The following is a 15,360-nucleotide window of genomic DNA, read 5'->3' on the forward strand; positions in this document are numbered from 1 at the left end:
TGTATGAGAATTCTAATTGCTCCACATCCTTGTCAACACTTGCTATTGTCAGTTTTTCAATGTAGCCATTCTAGGGGGTGTATAGTGAGATCTCATTGTGGTTTTAATTTTATTTCCCTAATGACTAATGGTATTGAAAATCCGTGTTAATCAGCTCTGGCTACTATAATAAAATACCATAGACTGGGTGTCTTTAAAAACAGACATTTATTGCTCACAGTTCTGGTATCTGGGAAGTCCAAGATCAAGGTGCCAGATGATTTGGTGCCTGGTGGGGGCCCTCTTCCTGGTTTGCAGGCAGCCACCTTCTTGCTGTGTCCTCACATGGCAGAGAGAGAGCTCTGATCTCTCTTTTCTTATAAGGACTCTAATCCCATCACAGGGGCCCCACCCTCATGGCCTCATCTACACCTAATTATCTGTGAATCAGGAGGTAAGGGGAGCATGTGGACGGCGGGTGGGTTGGAGGGAAGACCACTCTGAGGCTGTCTCACACTCAGACACCAGCTCCAAGGGTTCCTTATGTCCCTCCCCGCAGGCAGGACATTCTCCACGCTCCACCAGCTGCTCTGGCAAAGATGGCCTGGCCCATGCCGGCCCCCTGCCCCAAAGCCCCTCCCCCAATCCAAGGCTGTCAAACTGTGACAACCCCAGACCTAGTGGGCTCTGTCCTCCACAGGGGCTTGGAGCTGGGAGGGCAGGGAGGAGGCCAGCACCAGCCAGGGTCCACCGCCCCCCCTCCCCTGTGGGCCCTCCCTACCCCCAGCCCCGCCCGCCCTGCTTCCTCCAGGCTGGTGCCCATCTGATGTCAGCTCTGGGACTCCCTGTTCAATCCTCCCACAGGGACTTTTGCTTTAAGAAATGTATGCAGCAAGTGCTGAGTCTCGCTGGAGAGAGAGGGAAGAGAGAGAGAAACACACACACACACACACAAACACACGGCAGCTCCCTGGGGACCGACTGGGAGAAGATCTGACCCACTAATCAACCACAAAGACATCTTCTCTGTGACTTTTGGGCAAAGCTCACCATCACGGCCGTAGGGCTGGGCCTGGGCCACAGTTCCTCTGAAAAGTAACTGAATTGACTTTCCCGAAGGGCACAGCGGCCTGGTTTTGGAGCCACTTAGGGCTCCTGCCTCTGGAGGGTGATGCTGGGGCCATCACCCCACTCGAGAGGCAGGCGGGCTGCAGTAGCTGAGTGTGGGCAGGCGGGTCTCTGCCGTCAGGTCAACCCTGACACCTGAGGGGCCGTCCGGCTCCAGGGCGGGACCCTCGGCCCCAATGAAGGTCAGCTCCGCTGGGCTCTCGGCTGCCCCAGGGGTGGCCTCAGAGACAAGAGCCCCTCCCACGCCCACCCTGTGGGGAGAGAGGCTGCGTGGGGGGTGGGGGGTCAGCTCATATTCATGCACATTTAGCAGGGCCCTTCCCAAGACAACGGCAGGCTCCCCAAATCCCTCCCAGAAATACATTTGTTAAAAGAAACTGAGCGAGGCCAGAGGTTGGCTCAGAACGAATCCACGCTTAGTGAGTTCAAAGATATTCAGACGGATGGAAACAGCAGAGAGGGAAGGGGGGCTGGGGCGTGTCGCAGGCACACAGGATAAGAGTGGGAGGCCCAGGGGCTGGCTGGACGGGGAGGAGATCCCTCTGCGGCCCTCAGGACCTCCAGCTGGGCCTGGCAGGCAGGTTCTGAGAAGCAGATTTTGGGGGCTGTGACGGTTAATTTGGGGGTTCCAGGGGCACCCCGTCCGCGCTTTCTTTCAGCTTGTGCTTGCGAAACAGGCTGTAGAGGACCCGCAGTGTGCTCTTGGCATCGTTGTTCACGATGTCTGCGGGCCAGGGGAGAGCAGGGCAGGGTTCAGGCCTGGGCAGGGGGTGGCCAACCGTCCACCTTTGCCCGGGACCAAGGGGTTCCCTGGGACACAGGCCTTCAGTGCTAAACCCGGGAGAAACCCCGGCAAACCAGGACAGTTGGTCAAGCTGGGCCTGAGTCCCAGGACCCATCACAGGGTGTGCCACCTCCTCCTCCTCCCCTGCACCCACCTGTGGGGCCCCCAACATTGCGACTCCTCCAGGCCTCAGCCCTCTGCACAGCCCATCCCCAGGGACCTCAGTTCCCCATCTCCTCTCCCCAGGGCCATCCTCCACTGGCATGGGTACGAGCTGTGGACACAGTGCCCCTCATAGGAAAACTCAGCAAACGCCAGGCAAGAGGCTGCACCAACACAGGGCTGTCCCCACGCCCCGTGCCCCGCTCGGTGGCGCTCGCCCGAGGCTGGCTGCCCACGAGTGCCCTGCACTCACCTTCGGGGCTGACGGGGTGGTTGAGAAGGCCTTCATCCTTCAGCAGCTCCAGGGCCAGGGTGACGTTGTGTAGCTACAATGACAAGACCCCATCAGATGTCAGCACGATGACCCATCGTGCAGCAAGGAGGCCACCTCTAGTGGGAAAGGCAGCCCCTGAGGAAGGCACCCAGCCCAGGGATCAGGGAAGGCTTCCTGGTGGAGGTGACACCTGGGGGTGAGTCCTGCCAGGTGAGGGGACTAGCCAGGGAAGGGAGCATGGGTTCATCCTGATCTTTTCCGAAGAAGCCCCGAAACCCGTGAGCAACAGAGACTCCCTCAGGAACAAACAGCTGAGTTCCATGGGTAAAGCATAGATGAGGAGACCGACATTCAGAGCGGCCACAGGTCTCATCTGAGCTCACAGGACGGAAAGTGTCGGAACCAGGTGCCTGCAAAGTAGACTGGGGGCTGGAGGAGCCACCTCTACCCAGGTGCCTGCCCTTTGTGCCACCCCTCTGCCTGGGCTGGCGCCTGAGACACCGCTCCCAGCACTGAGGAGAATGCCCGGGCCAGAGTCAGGCCCACCCAGGTTCGGATCCCCGCTCGGTCCTGGGGAGCCTCGAGCAAGTCCCTCGGCGCCTTGGGGCCTCCACTTGCTCCCTGCAAAGCGGGGTCTCCACCATCTCCCCCGATCCAGGACCCTGGGTGGCGGGCCCTGGGGAGCCCCATCAGCCCTCGGCTCAGAGCCGCCCCTCTGTCAGTGGAGCCCTGCCTTTTCACAGCTAGTTTCTCCCTGGGGCCTCAGATCCCACCGAAAAGACCCCTGCCCTTCTCCTTGGGGCAGCAGGCTGGTGTGGTAAAAAGAGGACATGGGGCAAGGCAGGGCGAGCCAGGGATAAAGCTGGCTGAGTCCCCGATTCACTGGCACCTCAAGCAGGTCCTTCCTTCAACGGTCTCAGGCCCACTGTGCTGACTGGGTGTCCCAGACTGGTGGCCGGCAGTGCCGGTCCCTTCCCTCCCCATCTGCCGACCATCCCAGCCCCAAAGCCCGCTTCAAACAGGCCAGGCAGTTCCCATGGCAACCTAGCCAGGGGCCCAGAGACCCGGCTGGCAGAGCAGCAGATGAGCAAGGCCCATCCGAGGAGGCCGCCCTGCCTAGGCCGCCTGCAGTCACCTCCTGGTGGGTCTGGGCAGATCTGGGTTAGATGTCTGTGCACCCACCCCACTAGGTCACAAGTCACAGGTCAGACAAGGCATGTGTCCTGCCTGGGCCTTTGTCCCCTCATCTGTACAAGGGGAATAGTGCATCTTCCAGAGGCCTTTCCAAGCTGCCATGTAGATCCAAGTATGATGGTGGACACAGGACTGGAACCACAGGGCAAGACTTGAAGGTGGAATAATAAAGGCAGAGCCAGGGCTTCCCTGCAAATTCCAGCTGTCCGGGCTCCTACAAGGGCTGGGAAGTGAGGCGTGTAGGAGGGCCTGAAGCCCCTGAGAAAGAACTCTGTCTGAGAGGGAAAGGGGCAGGTCACCGTCCCGGTCCAAGGGCACAGGGCAGGGTCAGGGGGAGCATCTTCCGCCCACGCCAAGGGCTCCTGCCACATCCCGGGCAAGGGGCCAGAGTCCTCCATGGCAGCTGGTGGCCGTGCAGGGACCACAGGGGTCTGGAAGGCAGTGAGCAGAGCCCTTCTCCACGGGGGAGAGTTGATGGAGCATCACATGGACAGAGGCCCTGAGCTGGGTCCAAGATACAAGAGAGAGTGGCAGAGGCTGGGTCAGCGGCCCAGCAGGGCTGTCCCCCCGAGAGCCCGTCAAGAAGAAGAAACCAAGGCTGTCACAGGTGCCGATGCTCCCAAGCAGGTGAGACACACCTCTGGGGAGGTCCAGACCAGGTGGAAGCAAACCTCAGAGTGAGGGGCTAAGACCTCCACTGCTCGTCCCGTGCCTTTGTCCCCAAGTCTTCCCCCGAATGGAAAATGAGGGTTACAACTGTTGCTATTATTCTCATTCACATCATGAACACTATTTACAGGGCGCACAGAAAGTAAGTGTCAGAGTGAGAACGAGACAACCGGGCTGGGTTCCCCCGCCTCGCAGCCCTGCCTTTGATGCGCTCACCCTCTAAGCCCGCATCCCCACAGCATGGTCCAGGGTGCAGAAAGCCAAACAGCTTTGGAAAATGTTGGCTTCGACAAAGTTCTATGGAAATCCTCCGCTGCAGGACTTCTCAGAGCCTTGAATATGTTTTGGTGTGTCATGAGCCTTCAAGACTGTGCGTGTTTTCCCAGGTGACTTGACCATAAGATCCATTTGTCACAGAGCAGCTCACGGGACCAGTGTCTTGGAAAGACTTCCTTCCCTTATTTAAAAAATATTTATTGAGCATCTACTATGCGCTGGCCACGCAACAGGGGCAAACCCAGACCCACTGCCTGCCCTCGTGGGATTTGAGAATTGCTGCCATCAACTAGAGCAATGATCGCACTTGTTTCTATGGGCCACACTCCTCGGTGGTGCTCAGTCTGACCAGCAGAGCTGCCCCAGGCTCCAGCCTGATCCCACCACGCTCTACCCAAAGCATCATTTTTCTTCCGCGCACAGTTTGAGATGATGGAAGTATGGAGCTGAGAGAAGGTTACGACCCAGAAGGATGCATTCAAATCGTCCCCGGGAGAAGTAATTGCATGTCGGAAGAAGCCAGAGATTCTTGGCCCCGGTGCTTTCATTTCTGCAGAGAAAATGATCGCCTTTCTCCTCCACCCCTACTCCTCTTCCCTCAGGGAATGGCAACCTTTGCCATTGGCAAAGAAGGTCTGATAATGAGAAATTCAATTGCCAGAGGCCACACTGCGGAGATAACAATTCCTCGGAAAGGGCCGCTGTTCCTGCCCTCTTCAGCTAATGACTTCCCCAGCATTTTTATTACACATTCCTGTGGCTGAGATTTCCTACAATAGTCCATAAAAATGCATTCTTGGGGTCTGAGCTGAGAGGCTGCTTCTTTTCCCCCACATAGATTGTGGCTCATCTTTGGAAGCCGGTCCTGAAGCCGGTCCTAAAGCCGGTGGAGTTGGCAGGCTGCCTGCACACAGGGGCCTTAGAAGTTGGGACATTTGTCCCCGGCTTGTAACTAACTAGGGGTTGGAGGTGAGCAAATAGTGATCACACCTTGACATCCCATGAAGTCCCAACACCTGAGTAACAGAGAGGGGACCCCTGTGCTGTTCTGAGCCCCTCGTCCCCAGGGGGCCTGCGTGTGACCTGCCCGTCTCCATCCTCCCACCCTCATCACTGATCACACACAGGCCTCCTGCTTTCCGGATGAAGGTCAGTGCCACGGTCTCAGCCTCACTCTGACCCATCTAAGCCCCCCTGTCCCCGCAGCTCCGGGCGAGCCTCCTTCTTGGCCTTCGAAAGGCTCACCACCCGCCCCCGTCTCCCATGGGGCTCACTCTGGCTCCCCCGGAATGACGCAAGGAGGCGGCTCTGGCTTTGGAGAGAGACGAGCCTGGATGCCAGTCTGACCTCGACCCTAACTGGTGGTGTGCTCCTGACCAGCTTACTAGCTCCCTCTGAACTCAGTTTCCCCAGAGCAAAACGGGCACGGGGAGTAGTTCCTACTCAGAGGCCCGATGTGGGGAGGAATTAGCAAGTTCATCCAGGGAGGCAAGCGCCTCCCTGGCCCCAGTTCTGCATCGTGTCTACACCACACACCGCAGGGCTCTCCCGCCTCTGCACCAAGGCCGCAGGGCCTCCTCTGGCCAAGAGGATGAAGAGGAAGTGACAGCACCCCAGGTCTGAGCCTGCGCCTTGTGTGTTCTGCTTTGTCTCTGTGTCACTGGCGTTGCCGTGAAAAACCCATGCCAGGCTCACTGCCAGTCCCAGGGAGGACGAGAAGCACGTGGCACGGAGCTGAACGGCCCCAGTGACCCCGGCCTAGATGGCCTGACGCCCAGCCCACCCCGGGTGAGTGACGGAGCCCAGCCAAGCCTAGAGCAGCCAAACCCGGCCGACCCGCAGATCCACAAGAACGAAGGATTGCCGTTTTAAGCCACTGGTTGTTTGGGTGGTTTGTTACACAGCACTTTCGTGGCAATAGCTGATTAACACAGTGCCTGGTGAAGGACAAGAACTTAGTAAGTGTTGACCACTGTTTCTACCACCACTAGAGCTACAAACACCGCACTGCTCTAGCCTGTTTGCTTCTCAGCTCTTGGGAATCTGAGCCCCAAATCAATCTTCAAGTCAAGAGCGCCCCTGCCTCCTGGGAAGGTGGAGATGATGCCACAAAGATGGCATCTTCCTACTGCAAAGGGGGAAGTGTGGGCTGAGGGTTGGGTGGCCAGTCCTGGTGTCAGACCTGCCACTGAGTAGCTGGATGGCCCTGGGCATGTCCCAAAGCCTCAGTTTTCCAATCTGTAAAATGGAGATACAACCCTGCCCTGCCTCCCTCGCAGGGGTATGGAGTGAGGGAGAAATGGGGTAAAGGGCCAGGTGAGGCCGGAGGCAGGTAGGAACTCCAAGAGAATGTGAGAGTAGCCATTGTTCGGGGCCCTATAGGATGCCCAAGAGCTCAGAGGGGATAAGGTGGTCAGAGCCGACCACCCGGCTAAGGGGGTTGAAGCAAAGCAGGAGGCAGGATGGGCCTAGAGAACGGCCTGGGAAAGACCTGGAGATTCCAGAGGCCCAGGCCGAGTAAGGACCGCAGGCGGGCAGTGAGGCTGCAGCCGGGGTTCAGGCAGGCTGGGAAGGCTGGCCTGGAACATTCGGCAGGGGATCGGGTAGGTCAGGCTTGCAGCCAGAAGCAGGTACAGACAGGGCTGCGGATACGTGGGGGCCAGGCACAGATCGAGCCTGGAACTGGGCCAGGGTCAAGGGTGTACAGGCTCACCCCCCAACCCCAGGCAGGCCTTGAGGTTTGAACCAGCCCCAGGGCCACGGGCACATCAAAGGGGACAGAAATCTTTCCTTTTCCCAGAAACGCCCCAAGGCTGGCACTGGGAACCGGCACCCAGCCCTGCCTGGTGTCCCCTCTCTGTGGAGGGTTGAAAGGGTGCCCTCCTACCCTGGGTTGCCGCTGAGCCGTCCCCGGGACCCTGGTGCAGACAGAGAGAAGCTGGCCACCTGGGGTTCTGGGCGGGTCTGGGGGACCAGGGACCACATGCCCCTGGAGGCTTCCACCTCTGTGATGCTCCAGACTCTTTCCTATTATTTGTGTGGTCTGAGGGGTGGCAGGCCAGGGACTGTGAACACATTTTAGAGGCAAAAAGCCTGAGGTGCAGGCGGAGACCAGAGCCCCGCGCCTGGACTAACGCAGCCATCTCCCAACCAGCCCCCCAGACTCCAGGGTCCACATGGGAACTCCTGATTCCCACAAGGCCAGAACCCCTGCCACATCCGAGCCTTGGCTGACTCTGTTCCCTTCCCCTGGGGGTGCCCTCCCGAGTTAACGCTGCGAACCAAGCCCCAGTCAATTTCACGGCCACCTCTCATGCAAGGCCTCTCCTGACTCCTGCAGATCCTACTAACCACGCTTTCTTTCAGGTCCCGCACCGGCCCACCCACCATGAACCAACGCACTTCATCATGGCCCTAGAATACCATACATCATTGAGAGTACAGTGGGTGGAGAGTGAGCAGTCCTCAAAAGCAGGAGCTGTGCTGGATTGTCTTTATGGCCCACGGGGCCTGATGCCAAGAGGACCTCAGAAAATGATGGATCCGGTGCATGGGTGAATGGGTGGGCGGACAGGTAGATGGATGGATGGGCAGGTGGAGGGATGGATGGATGGATGGGTGGATGGATGGATGGGTGGGTGGATGGATGGATGGATGGATGGGCAGGTGGATGGATGGATGAATGGGCAGGTGGATGGGTGGGTGGGTGGATGGATGGATGGGCAGGTGGATGGATGGGTGGATGGGTGGATGTGCAGGCAGGTGAATGGGTGGATGAATTGGGTGGATGAATGAATGAATAAGTCAGTGGATAGGTGGGAGCGTCTATGGGTGAGGCTGGTGGATGGATGGGCAGACATATGGACAAACAAAGTTTCCTTTCACCCTTACTTCACCTGGAAGTGAATAAATAAAGACTGATCATGACAATTTCCTAGATCTGTCTACTCAGAGGTAGACCCCTAAGGAAAATCTTTGGAAAACTTACCATTTCCGCAGGAGATTTGGGAGTGAGATAGAATTCCTTCAAGTGCAGGAAGAAGCCTTCCAGTTGTCCAATCAGCAAGAGTAGGATGACTCCATCTGCAAACTACAAAGGAGGGAACGGGAGGCAGATAGCCTGGAGGATCCCACTCTGCCTTTTACAGGCTGTGTGACCCTACGGAAGTCACACAACCTCTCTGAGCCTTTTTGAGAAATGGGGACGACACCCTGACCTCACAGAGTTGTTGTAAACAGCAGCAGATATAAAGCAGTTATTGGTTGCCTAGCACAGAGCATGCGCTCAATAAAATGAGCTATTTTTACATTTTCTGTAAAATAGCTTCAAATCATTTTTTAAACCACATACTGTTCCATGAGCTACAGAAGCCCAGGAGAAAACAGAGTTAAGTGTTAAATAATTCCATCAGGAGAAGGCAGAGAACAGCACACCGAGCTCATTTTGCTGGCTGCCTCATTTGTATTTGTCTGTTTTGTCTGTATGTTCAGAGATAAAGCTGTCACCCTAGCACCAGCACATGATATGCTAATATAATCCTATTCAATCTCTTCAAAGACACAAAACACAAGATTGAATGTTGGAGGAAAAGCCACCACGTGAAGTCCTTAATGGAATTTCCTCATATTAGGTCTATTCTGATGCTATTAGTTTGGCATATTCCCTGGTAATATCACCAAAATACCAGGGACTTTAATATCCCCTTTTATCCAGCAGTCGAAATACCATCCTCACATGTGCCATTATTCTCCAAATGTCATTATTTTACCAAGGGAGAGAGAAAGATGAAACAGGTAGAATGTAAACCTAAGAAATCATCTTGTTTACTCCCACATAAAATACAATAAAACCACAAATGTATTGTTTATTATGTGTAGACAGTGTGTCAGGTAATACACAAAGCGCCTGGATGCTCATCATCTCATTTATTACTCACAGTTCTATGAGGTTGGCATCCCTGTACCCATTTTAAAAGAAGAGGAGCCTGAGGCTCAGAGAAGTCCAGGTCCAAAGCCACACAGCTAAGGTGGAGGAGGTGTCCTCAGAGCCCAGGAGCAACATGTGCCCATCTGGCTTCAGTGTCTGCTATCTCCACCCTGCAGTGTCACCACACCACGTCACACACAGACTTCTCACGTGGCCGCCGTGCGAGGTGGTGATGGAGCACAAACTCTGGCCTCAGCAACCTGGGCTTAAATCCCAGGTCCACCAGTTAATCGCTGTGTGACCTTGGACAAGTTAATTAACCTCTCTGTGCTTAATGTCCTCATCTGTAAAATGGGATAGTATCAGTTCCCACCTAAAGAGTTTGTTGGGAGGAGTCAGTGAGTTAATGTATGCAAAGCACTTTGCTCAGGGCTGGGCACATAGTGAGGGCTGTATCGGCTTTAGCTACCGGGCACAGGGGTATAGCAACCCCGTTCCCCGCTGGCTAATGTCAGGCTGTGCCTGAGACATCAGCAGCTCCAGTGACCAGACCTGACCTCACCACCTGCCCCGAGCCCTGCACCACCACGCCCAGTTAATGTGCCCAGGGTCCAGCAGGCTCCATTGCTGCCCTGAAGGCTCTGGGCTGGCAATTAGCTTCACAGCTTCTCTGCGCCCCACTGTGTTGAGGGAAACCACAGGGCACAGCATCCTCGTGGGAGGCCACGGCCCACTGGGGAAGGCTGACCTCCTAAGACTCTGTTCCTGCCCCAGAGCAGGGGGCTGGGCAACTCAGGGAGTCCACAGACACGGAGCTGTGTCGGCACCTACAACCCCTCCTGGCACACGGCACAACCTAATAAACGCTGCGAGCGAATGTAGTTAGGGAAACCTCATGTGCTTTGAGTCTTGGGATTGGATAGACCAAGATTAATTTTGAAAAAAGAGCCGAAAAGTGGTTATTTTACAATGAAAAGTAATAACAGCGTAGACAAACCCCGAGATCCCCACTTCACAGGATCCCCGTCGTGCCCCTGATGGGCAATACCGCCTACCAGCAACATCCCCATTGGAGAAGAGGACCCCAAGGTTCCAAGAGGTGACACACGCCAGGCCACATAGGATGGGCCCAGGCCCCCAGTGCCCTGTGGAACCCCCTCCCCATGCCCCTTCCCTGCCCCAGACCCTGCAGCTGAGTCCCTACCTGGGTGTCCAGATTCTGCACGGACAGGCCCAGGCGGTCCAGCTTCTGGTTGACGAAGTTCACGATGGCCTACCCAGGGAAGAACAAGGGCCCCAGGTCCCCAGCTTGGGTTTGCAACCTTCCCACTTGGGGTCACAAAAAGGCCCCCGCACGGCACCCGGCGCACAGCAGGTGCAGAGTGAGGTCCCGATTCCTTTCTCTTTGCCCCACTCCCACCCCCAGACTCAAGGCAGGTGGGCGGTGGGTGGGCGGGCGGCAGGAGGTACTCTTGGAACTTTGACCTCTCTTACCTCTTTCACAGCGTTCACTTTCTCCGGGGCCAGCTTAAATAATTCATCAAAGACGTCCTCTGCAGACAGAACCATTAAACACCTCATTACGATGCTATTATCTTTGGGTCAAACAGGGACTTTTTTCCACCAAAGTTTCTCAGAATAACCAGTCTCGAGGGAGATGTAGTTTTATCTCAAGGTTCTTGAATTAAAGAACAGGTCTGGGTCAGAGTCACTGCTCCCCTGGCTGTGTGGCCTGGAGAGAATCGCCTCCCCTCTCTGGGCCTTGTTTTCCTCATCTGTAAAGTATGGCTGATAATAAATACTAGGTGGGGTCATTGCAAATATCCAGTTTGGGAGCAGATAACACATTTGTGATGGTGGCTGGGCACACAGTAGGACTTAAATAAACGGTCATCTTTCCTGCCGTGGACACCAGCCCTTCCTCTGGGAACTTGCCCTGCCTCCAGCTGGTTCCCTGCTCCACCCACAAGCCCACGGGAACTGCCATAGATGGCTGAGCAGGGACCAGCCCCGCACTGACTCTTGGCCCAGAGGTCTCCTCCATAGCGTTTGTGGATTGGCAGAATAAGGGCACCCAGCCCTCCCAGAGAGTCCGGACTTTGCTACAGCGCACAAAAGACCAGCACCCTCCACAGCTGAGTCATGCCCACGGAGCTGCGTCTTAGCAGCTCAGGCCACTGGTCCAGCCTCAGAGGTGCCAAGTCCTCAGACTAACGCCCTTTTCCCACAAGCTGCATTCCTACTATTCGCAGCTATGCAGCTTTTCACCTTCCCCTGGGGAGAATGCTCCCCAGGCACTGAATACCCAAACCGAGTAGAAGAATTTCCCCCTTGATTCTGCCAATCAGCTGCTGTGTGACTCTGAACGAGTCACTTCACCTCTCTGTGCCTCAGTTCCCTCATTAGTGAAGGGGGAAAAGTAGCACCAGATAGCATCATGCACGTTAAAATGCCCCATAAACCAATAAACATGGTGGAAACACCAGTGGTCCCTCCCAGACCTCTTGGCCTGTGGTCAGTGAAATTGTGTCCCTGAAGGAGCCAGGAATTCAGAGGCCAATGTGCACTCGGATGGCACAGGCCAGAACAGGATGGACATGCTAGAAATGGTTTTAAGGAAGCCGTTTTCCGTGTCCCTGCCCCTCATTGTGTGACCCAGCCTCATGCAGCCCCCTAACGCAGCCAAATTAGTGAACAATCACTATTAAGCACTTACTCTGTGCTAAGCACATTCACAAGGTATCTTTTCACCCTCACCACCATTCTAAGAGGTGGGTGCCATTATTAATCCCATTTTACAGATGAGGAAACTGAGGCACAGACCAGTTCAGACACTTGCCCAAGTTCACGTGGCTAATAAATGGGGGAATTAGTGTTTGAACCCAGGTTGCCTGGCTCCAGAGCCCACACACTGAACACTCCATAGTTGCTGCCGATGGGAATTATAAATCTCTCTACCCATATGAGCGGTATCATAAGAAGGAACAGCCAGATCCATGGACAGACAGACAGAAGGAGGGACAAACGGACAAGAAGGTTCGAGATACACATAGCAGACCACAAAGGAACTTTGAGCGCACCCAATAATCAACCTGTCATCATGACATGTTTGTCTCCACACGTATCCAGTAGAAAAAGATTCCCTAAATTAGGAAAGTACTCACTCGAAGGTTGGTCCTTGTCTGTGCTAAAGGGAAAATTGTAGGGGGGAAAAAAGGAAACACATGGTTAAAAAAAACCATCCTCAAACCTGTAGTCTCTTCATATGACAAGACCCGGCAGTGGGAAGGTTGACAAAGAAACTGGGGAGCTGCTTTTTCCTGGCAGCTCTGTAAGCAGGCAGGGCCCTCGTGGAAAGCAAACGGCAAACGAGGTTCAAACCTTCCCCTGAGGCTCCCACACCTAGAAATGTCTGGATTGTGTCCTTTCTGTGGCTGCTGTTTTAGTTTGCAGGGGGCATGTTACACACACAAGAAAAACACACGCATCCTAACTTTAGAGCTGGTGCATGTTTACATATTCACACGCGTGTGTAATCACCACCCCCAACAAGGCACAGAACCTTCCTAGCACCCCCAATGTGCTCCCCCGTCCCATTACACCCCACAAAGGTTACCACTGCTCTGATTTGTCTTGTTGGCCTTTCATTTTGTCTGTTCGTCTATGAAATGAAATCGTATGTACTCTCTTGTGTCTGGCTTCTTTCACTCCCTTTCTATTGTTTTCGAGTGGTTTTTCTTTGACTTTGTTGCTAAATTCTCTGCCCCAGCGCAGCTCCTAGAAGCAAGGTTCTGGGCCCCAAGTAGGCCGAACTCTCCCTGGAGATCCGGGCGGCCCCTCCGACCGTGGCCCTGGGGGGTGGAGAGGGCAGCCTGAGACCCAGGGCTCAGCACGGAGGCAGCTGCCAGGAGGGGCACACGTCCCTGTGCTGCCCTCACAGACATTTCCGAGCTCATCAGCGGCTGAGAAGGGTGATTTTAGGGCTATGAAGGGAGAAGGGGTGCAGCGCCCATGACCGCTAACTGCACCCTCCCTCTCAAGTTCCCCAAACTTGGAGCCTGAAGCTTCAGCCTTGACAGGGCCCCGTGCAGAGTCGCTCAGCGGCTGGGTGACAGGGAGGTCACTTAGCCTCCCCGAGTCGGGGTGGGGCTGGGGTGGTTGGAGGGGGGGACAAGCCCTCCTCCCAGGGTGACCTTGGGAGGGTAAATGGGCCAATGAGCGCACAGGCCCCGCTGGCAGGAGGGACAAGCAGAGGTCTGCTTCCTCCGCCCTTGGCCATGCTCGGCTCACACGCCTGGACCACAGACCTTACCCGTCATCAGCTGGCAGAGGTTTGAGCCCTTCCCCCCACCCCATCCCCAATGGACATCCAGGAGCCGTAGACTGGAAGGGCCTCAGGGCTGGGGGCGTACAGGAGGGGGAAGGTCCCCTCACATACATCACCTATAACTCTCACAGCAGCCCCAACAAGTAGGCATGGGTCCCCCTTTATCAGAGGCGTGAAGAAGCTCAGAGAGGGGGAGTGACTTGCCCAAGCGCACACAGCTCAGACATGGCTGGTCTGGGATTTCAGTCCAGGTGGGGCTGGCTGCCCAGCCTGTGAGCAGAAGAGAAATGAACTCACCCAGCTGGGGTTGCTGAGGGTAAAATGGGTTAAGGGAGCTGAAACAGCCCAGTGCCCTGCACACAGTGGGCCTTCAGTAAGTGTTAGACCAGAAAGGAGAATCCACAACTTTCCTGCAAGGAGCCCACTCTCATACCAAAACCGGAAAGACCTTTGGACCAGACAGGGGCGGGCTGCGAAGTGGGGAAGCCAGGCAGCCACATGTGGCAGGGTCTGGAGAAATACTGCCCGGCAGGGAGAGCCAGGGGCCCTCCGCAGCTCTTGCAACTTTGCAAAGATGAGAAACATTCTGCCTGTACCCAGTAAAGATCCTACAATTCACGGGGCAGAACAAACGTCCCAAACCCAGGGGCCTGCAGCAGGGCTGGGCTCCCACCCAGGGAACGGGGCAGGTGCCCGGAAGTGTGAGCCTACAGGTGCCAGGAGGGAGGGACCCTCGGCTGAGGTCAGTTACAATCTCCAACAAAAGGGAGCCCAGGAATGCAAAGCGGCCGCGTCTCCCTGGAGAAACAGCGCAGCTGGGGTGTTGGAGGGCTTGGGTCGGGGGTACGAGGTACATGTATGGTTTCCTTTACCACCCAGGCAATCAGGAGTTTAGGCCACAGGCCAGCCTGGTCCCGCGCTGCTAAGGCCCTTCTAAAGGTTGAACTGCGGCCTGCAGTTCAGAGACACCTAATGGGACCCCCTGCTTCTCCCAGACCCCAGGACTCTGCAGCTCTCTTGTTGCCGAGCGCACGTGCCCGGCCCTCGTCCCAATGTGAGTGTTTCCACCTCTGCCATGAAGCACATGCTGTGCAGGTGGGTGTCGAGGCAGAGGGGAGAGCTCATTGGCTGATCGACTTCTGGTGTCCTGCGTGCACGGACAGATGAAAGGCCGACAGCTGGCTGACCCGGGCACTCCAGGTCCCAGCCCCACCCCGTACACAGTAGGTGCTCACTAAGCGCTGGTGGTATGAGCGAGCCCGCGGCGCCCTTGCTTCCTGGCACCGGTTGTAAGTTTCACGCCCGGCCGCAGAATCTCCCCGCCATGGATGAGGGAAAGGCTTCCCGGCAGCACCCGGATCCAGGTGTTAGGAAACCAGCCTGGGGTTGGGGTCCAGAGACCCCAGTTTCCCGGTCCCTCCTGGCCCCCAGTACCTGCAGTGTGACCTCATGACCGAGGGCCAGAGCCCCTTCTGACCCCAGCTCTGCCTGTTTTGCCGGGCTTTGCGGAGGGTGGCGGGCGAGCCCTGTGAGGGCCAGTGCAGGCCCCGCAGCAATTAGAGGGGTCGGCAGAGTGAGGGCCCCTCCCAAGAAGGCCAGGCAGGTCTGCCCCGCCCCCGACCCCAGGCCCCAGGCTCCAC

The 15,360-nt window shown here is 56.2% G+C and overlaps 1 protein-coding gene across 1 annotated transcript in view; it reads right to left on the reverse strand.

Moving 5' to 3' along the window:
- Window positions 1-790: 790 nt before the first annotated feature.
- Window positions 791-15,360, reverse strand: part of PARVG (parvin gamma) — a 30,149-nt gene continuing 15,579 nt past the window's right edge. The window contains exons 8-13 of the mRNA XM_082421179.1: window positions 12,558-12,580; window positions 10,888-10,946; window positions 10,598-10,666; window positions 8,455-8,556; window positions 2,307-2,379; window positions 791-1,831 (exon numbers count right to left, since the gene is read on the reverse strand). Coding sequence (XP_082277305.1) covers window positions 1,722-1,831; window positions 2,307-2,379; window positions 8,455-8,556; window positions 10,598-10,666; window positions 10,888-10,946; window positions 12,558-12,580 — 436 coding nt within the window. The 3' untranslated portion in view covers window positions 791-1,721. The remainder of the gene's footprint in view (window positions 1,832-2,306; window positions 2,380-8,454; window positions 8,557-10,597; window positions 10,667-10,887; window positions 10,947-12,557; window positions 12,581-15,360) is intronic.

Source organism: Balaenoptera physalus (assembly GCF_965194825.1).
Source record: "Balaenoptera physalus genome assembly, chromosome: 13".
NCBI lineage: Eukaryota > Metazoa > Chordata > Mammalia > Artiodactyla > Balaenopteridae > Balaenoptera > Balaenoptera physalus.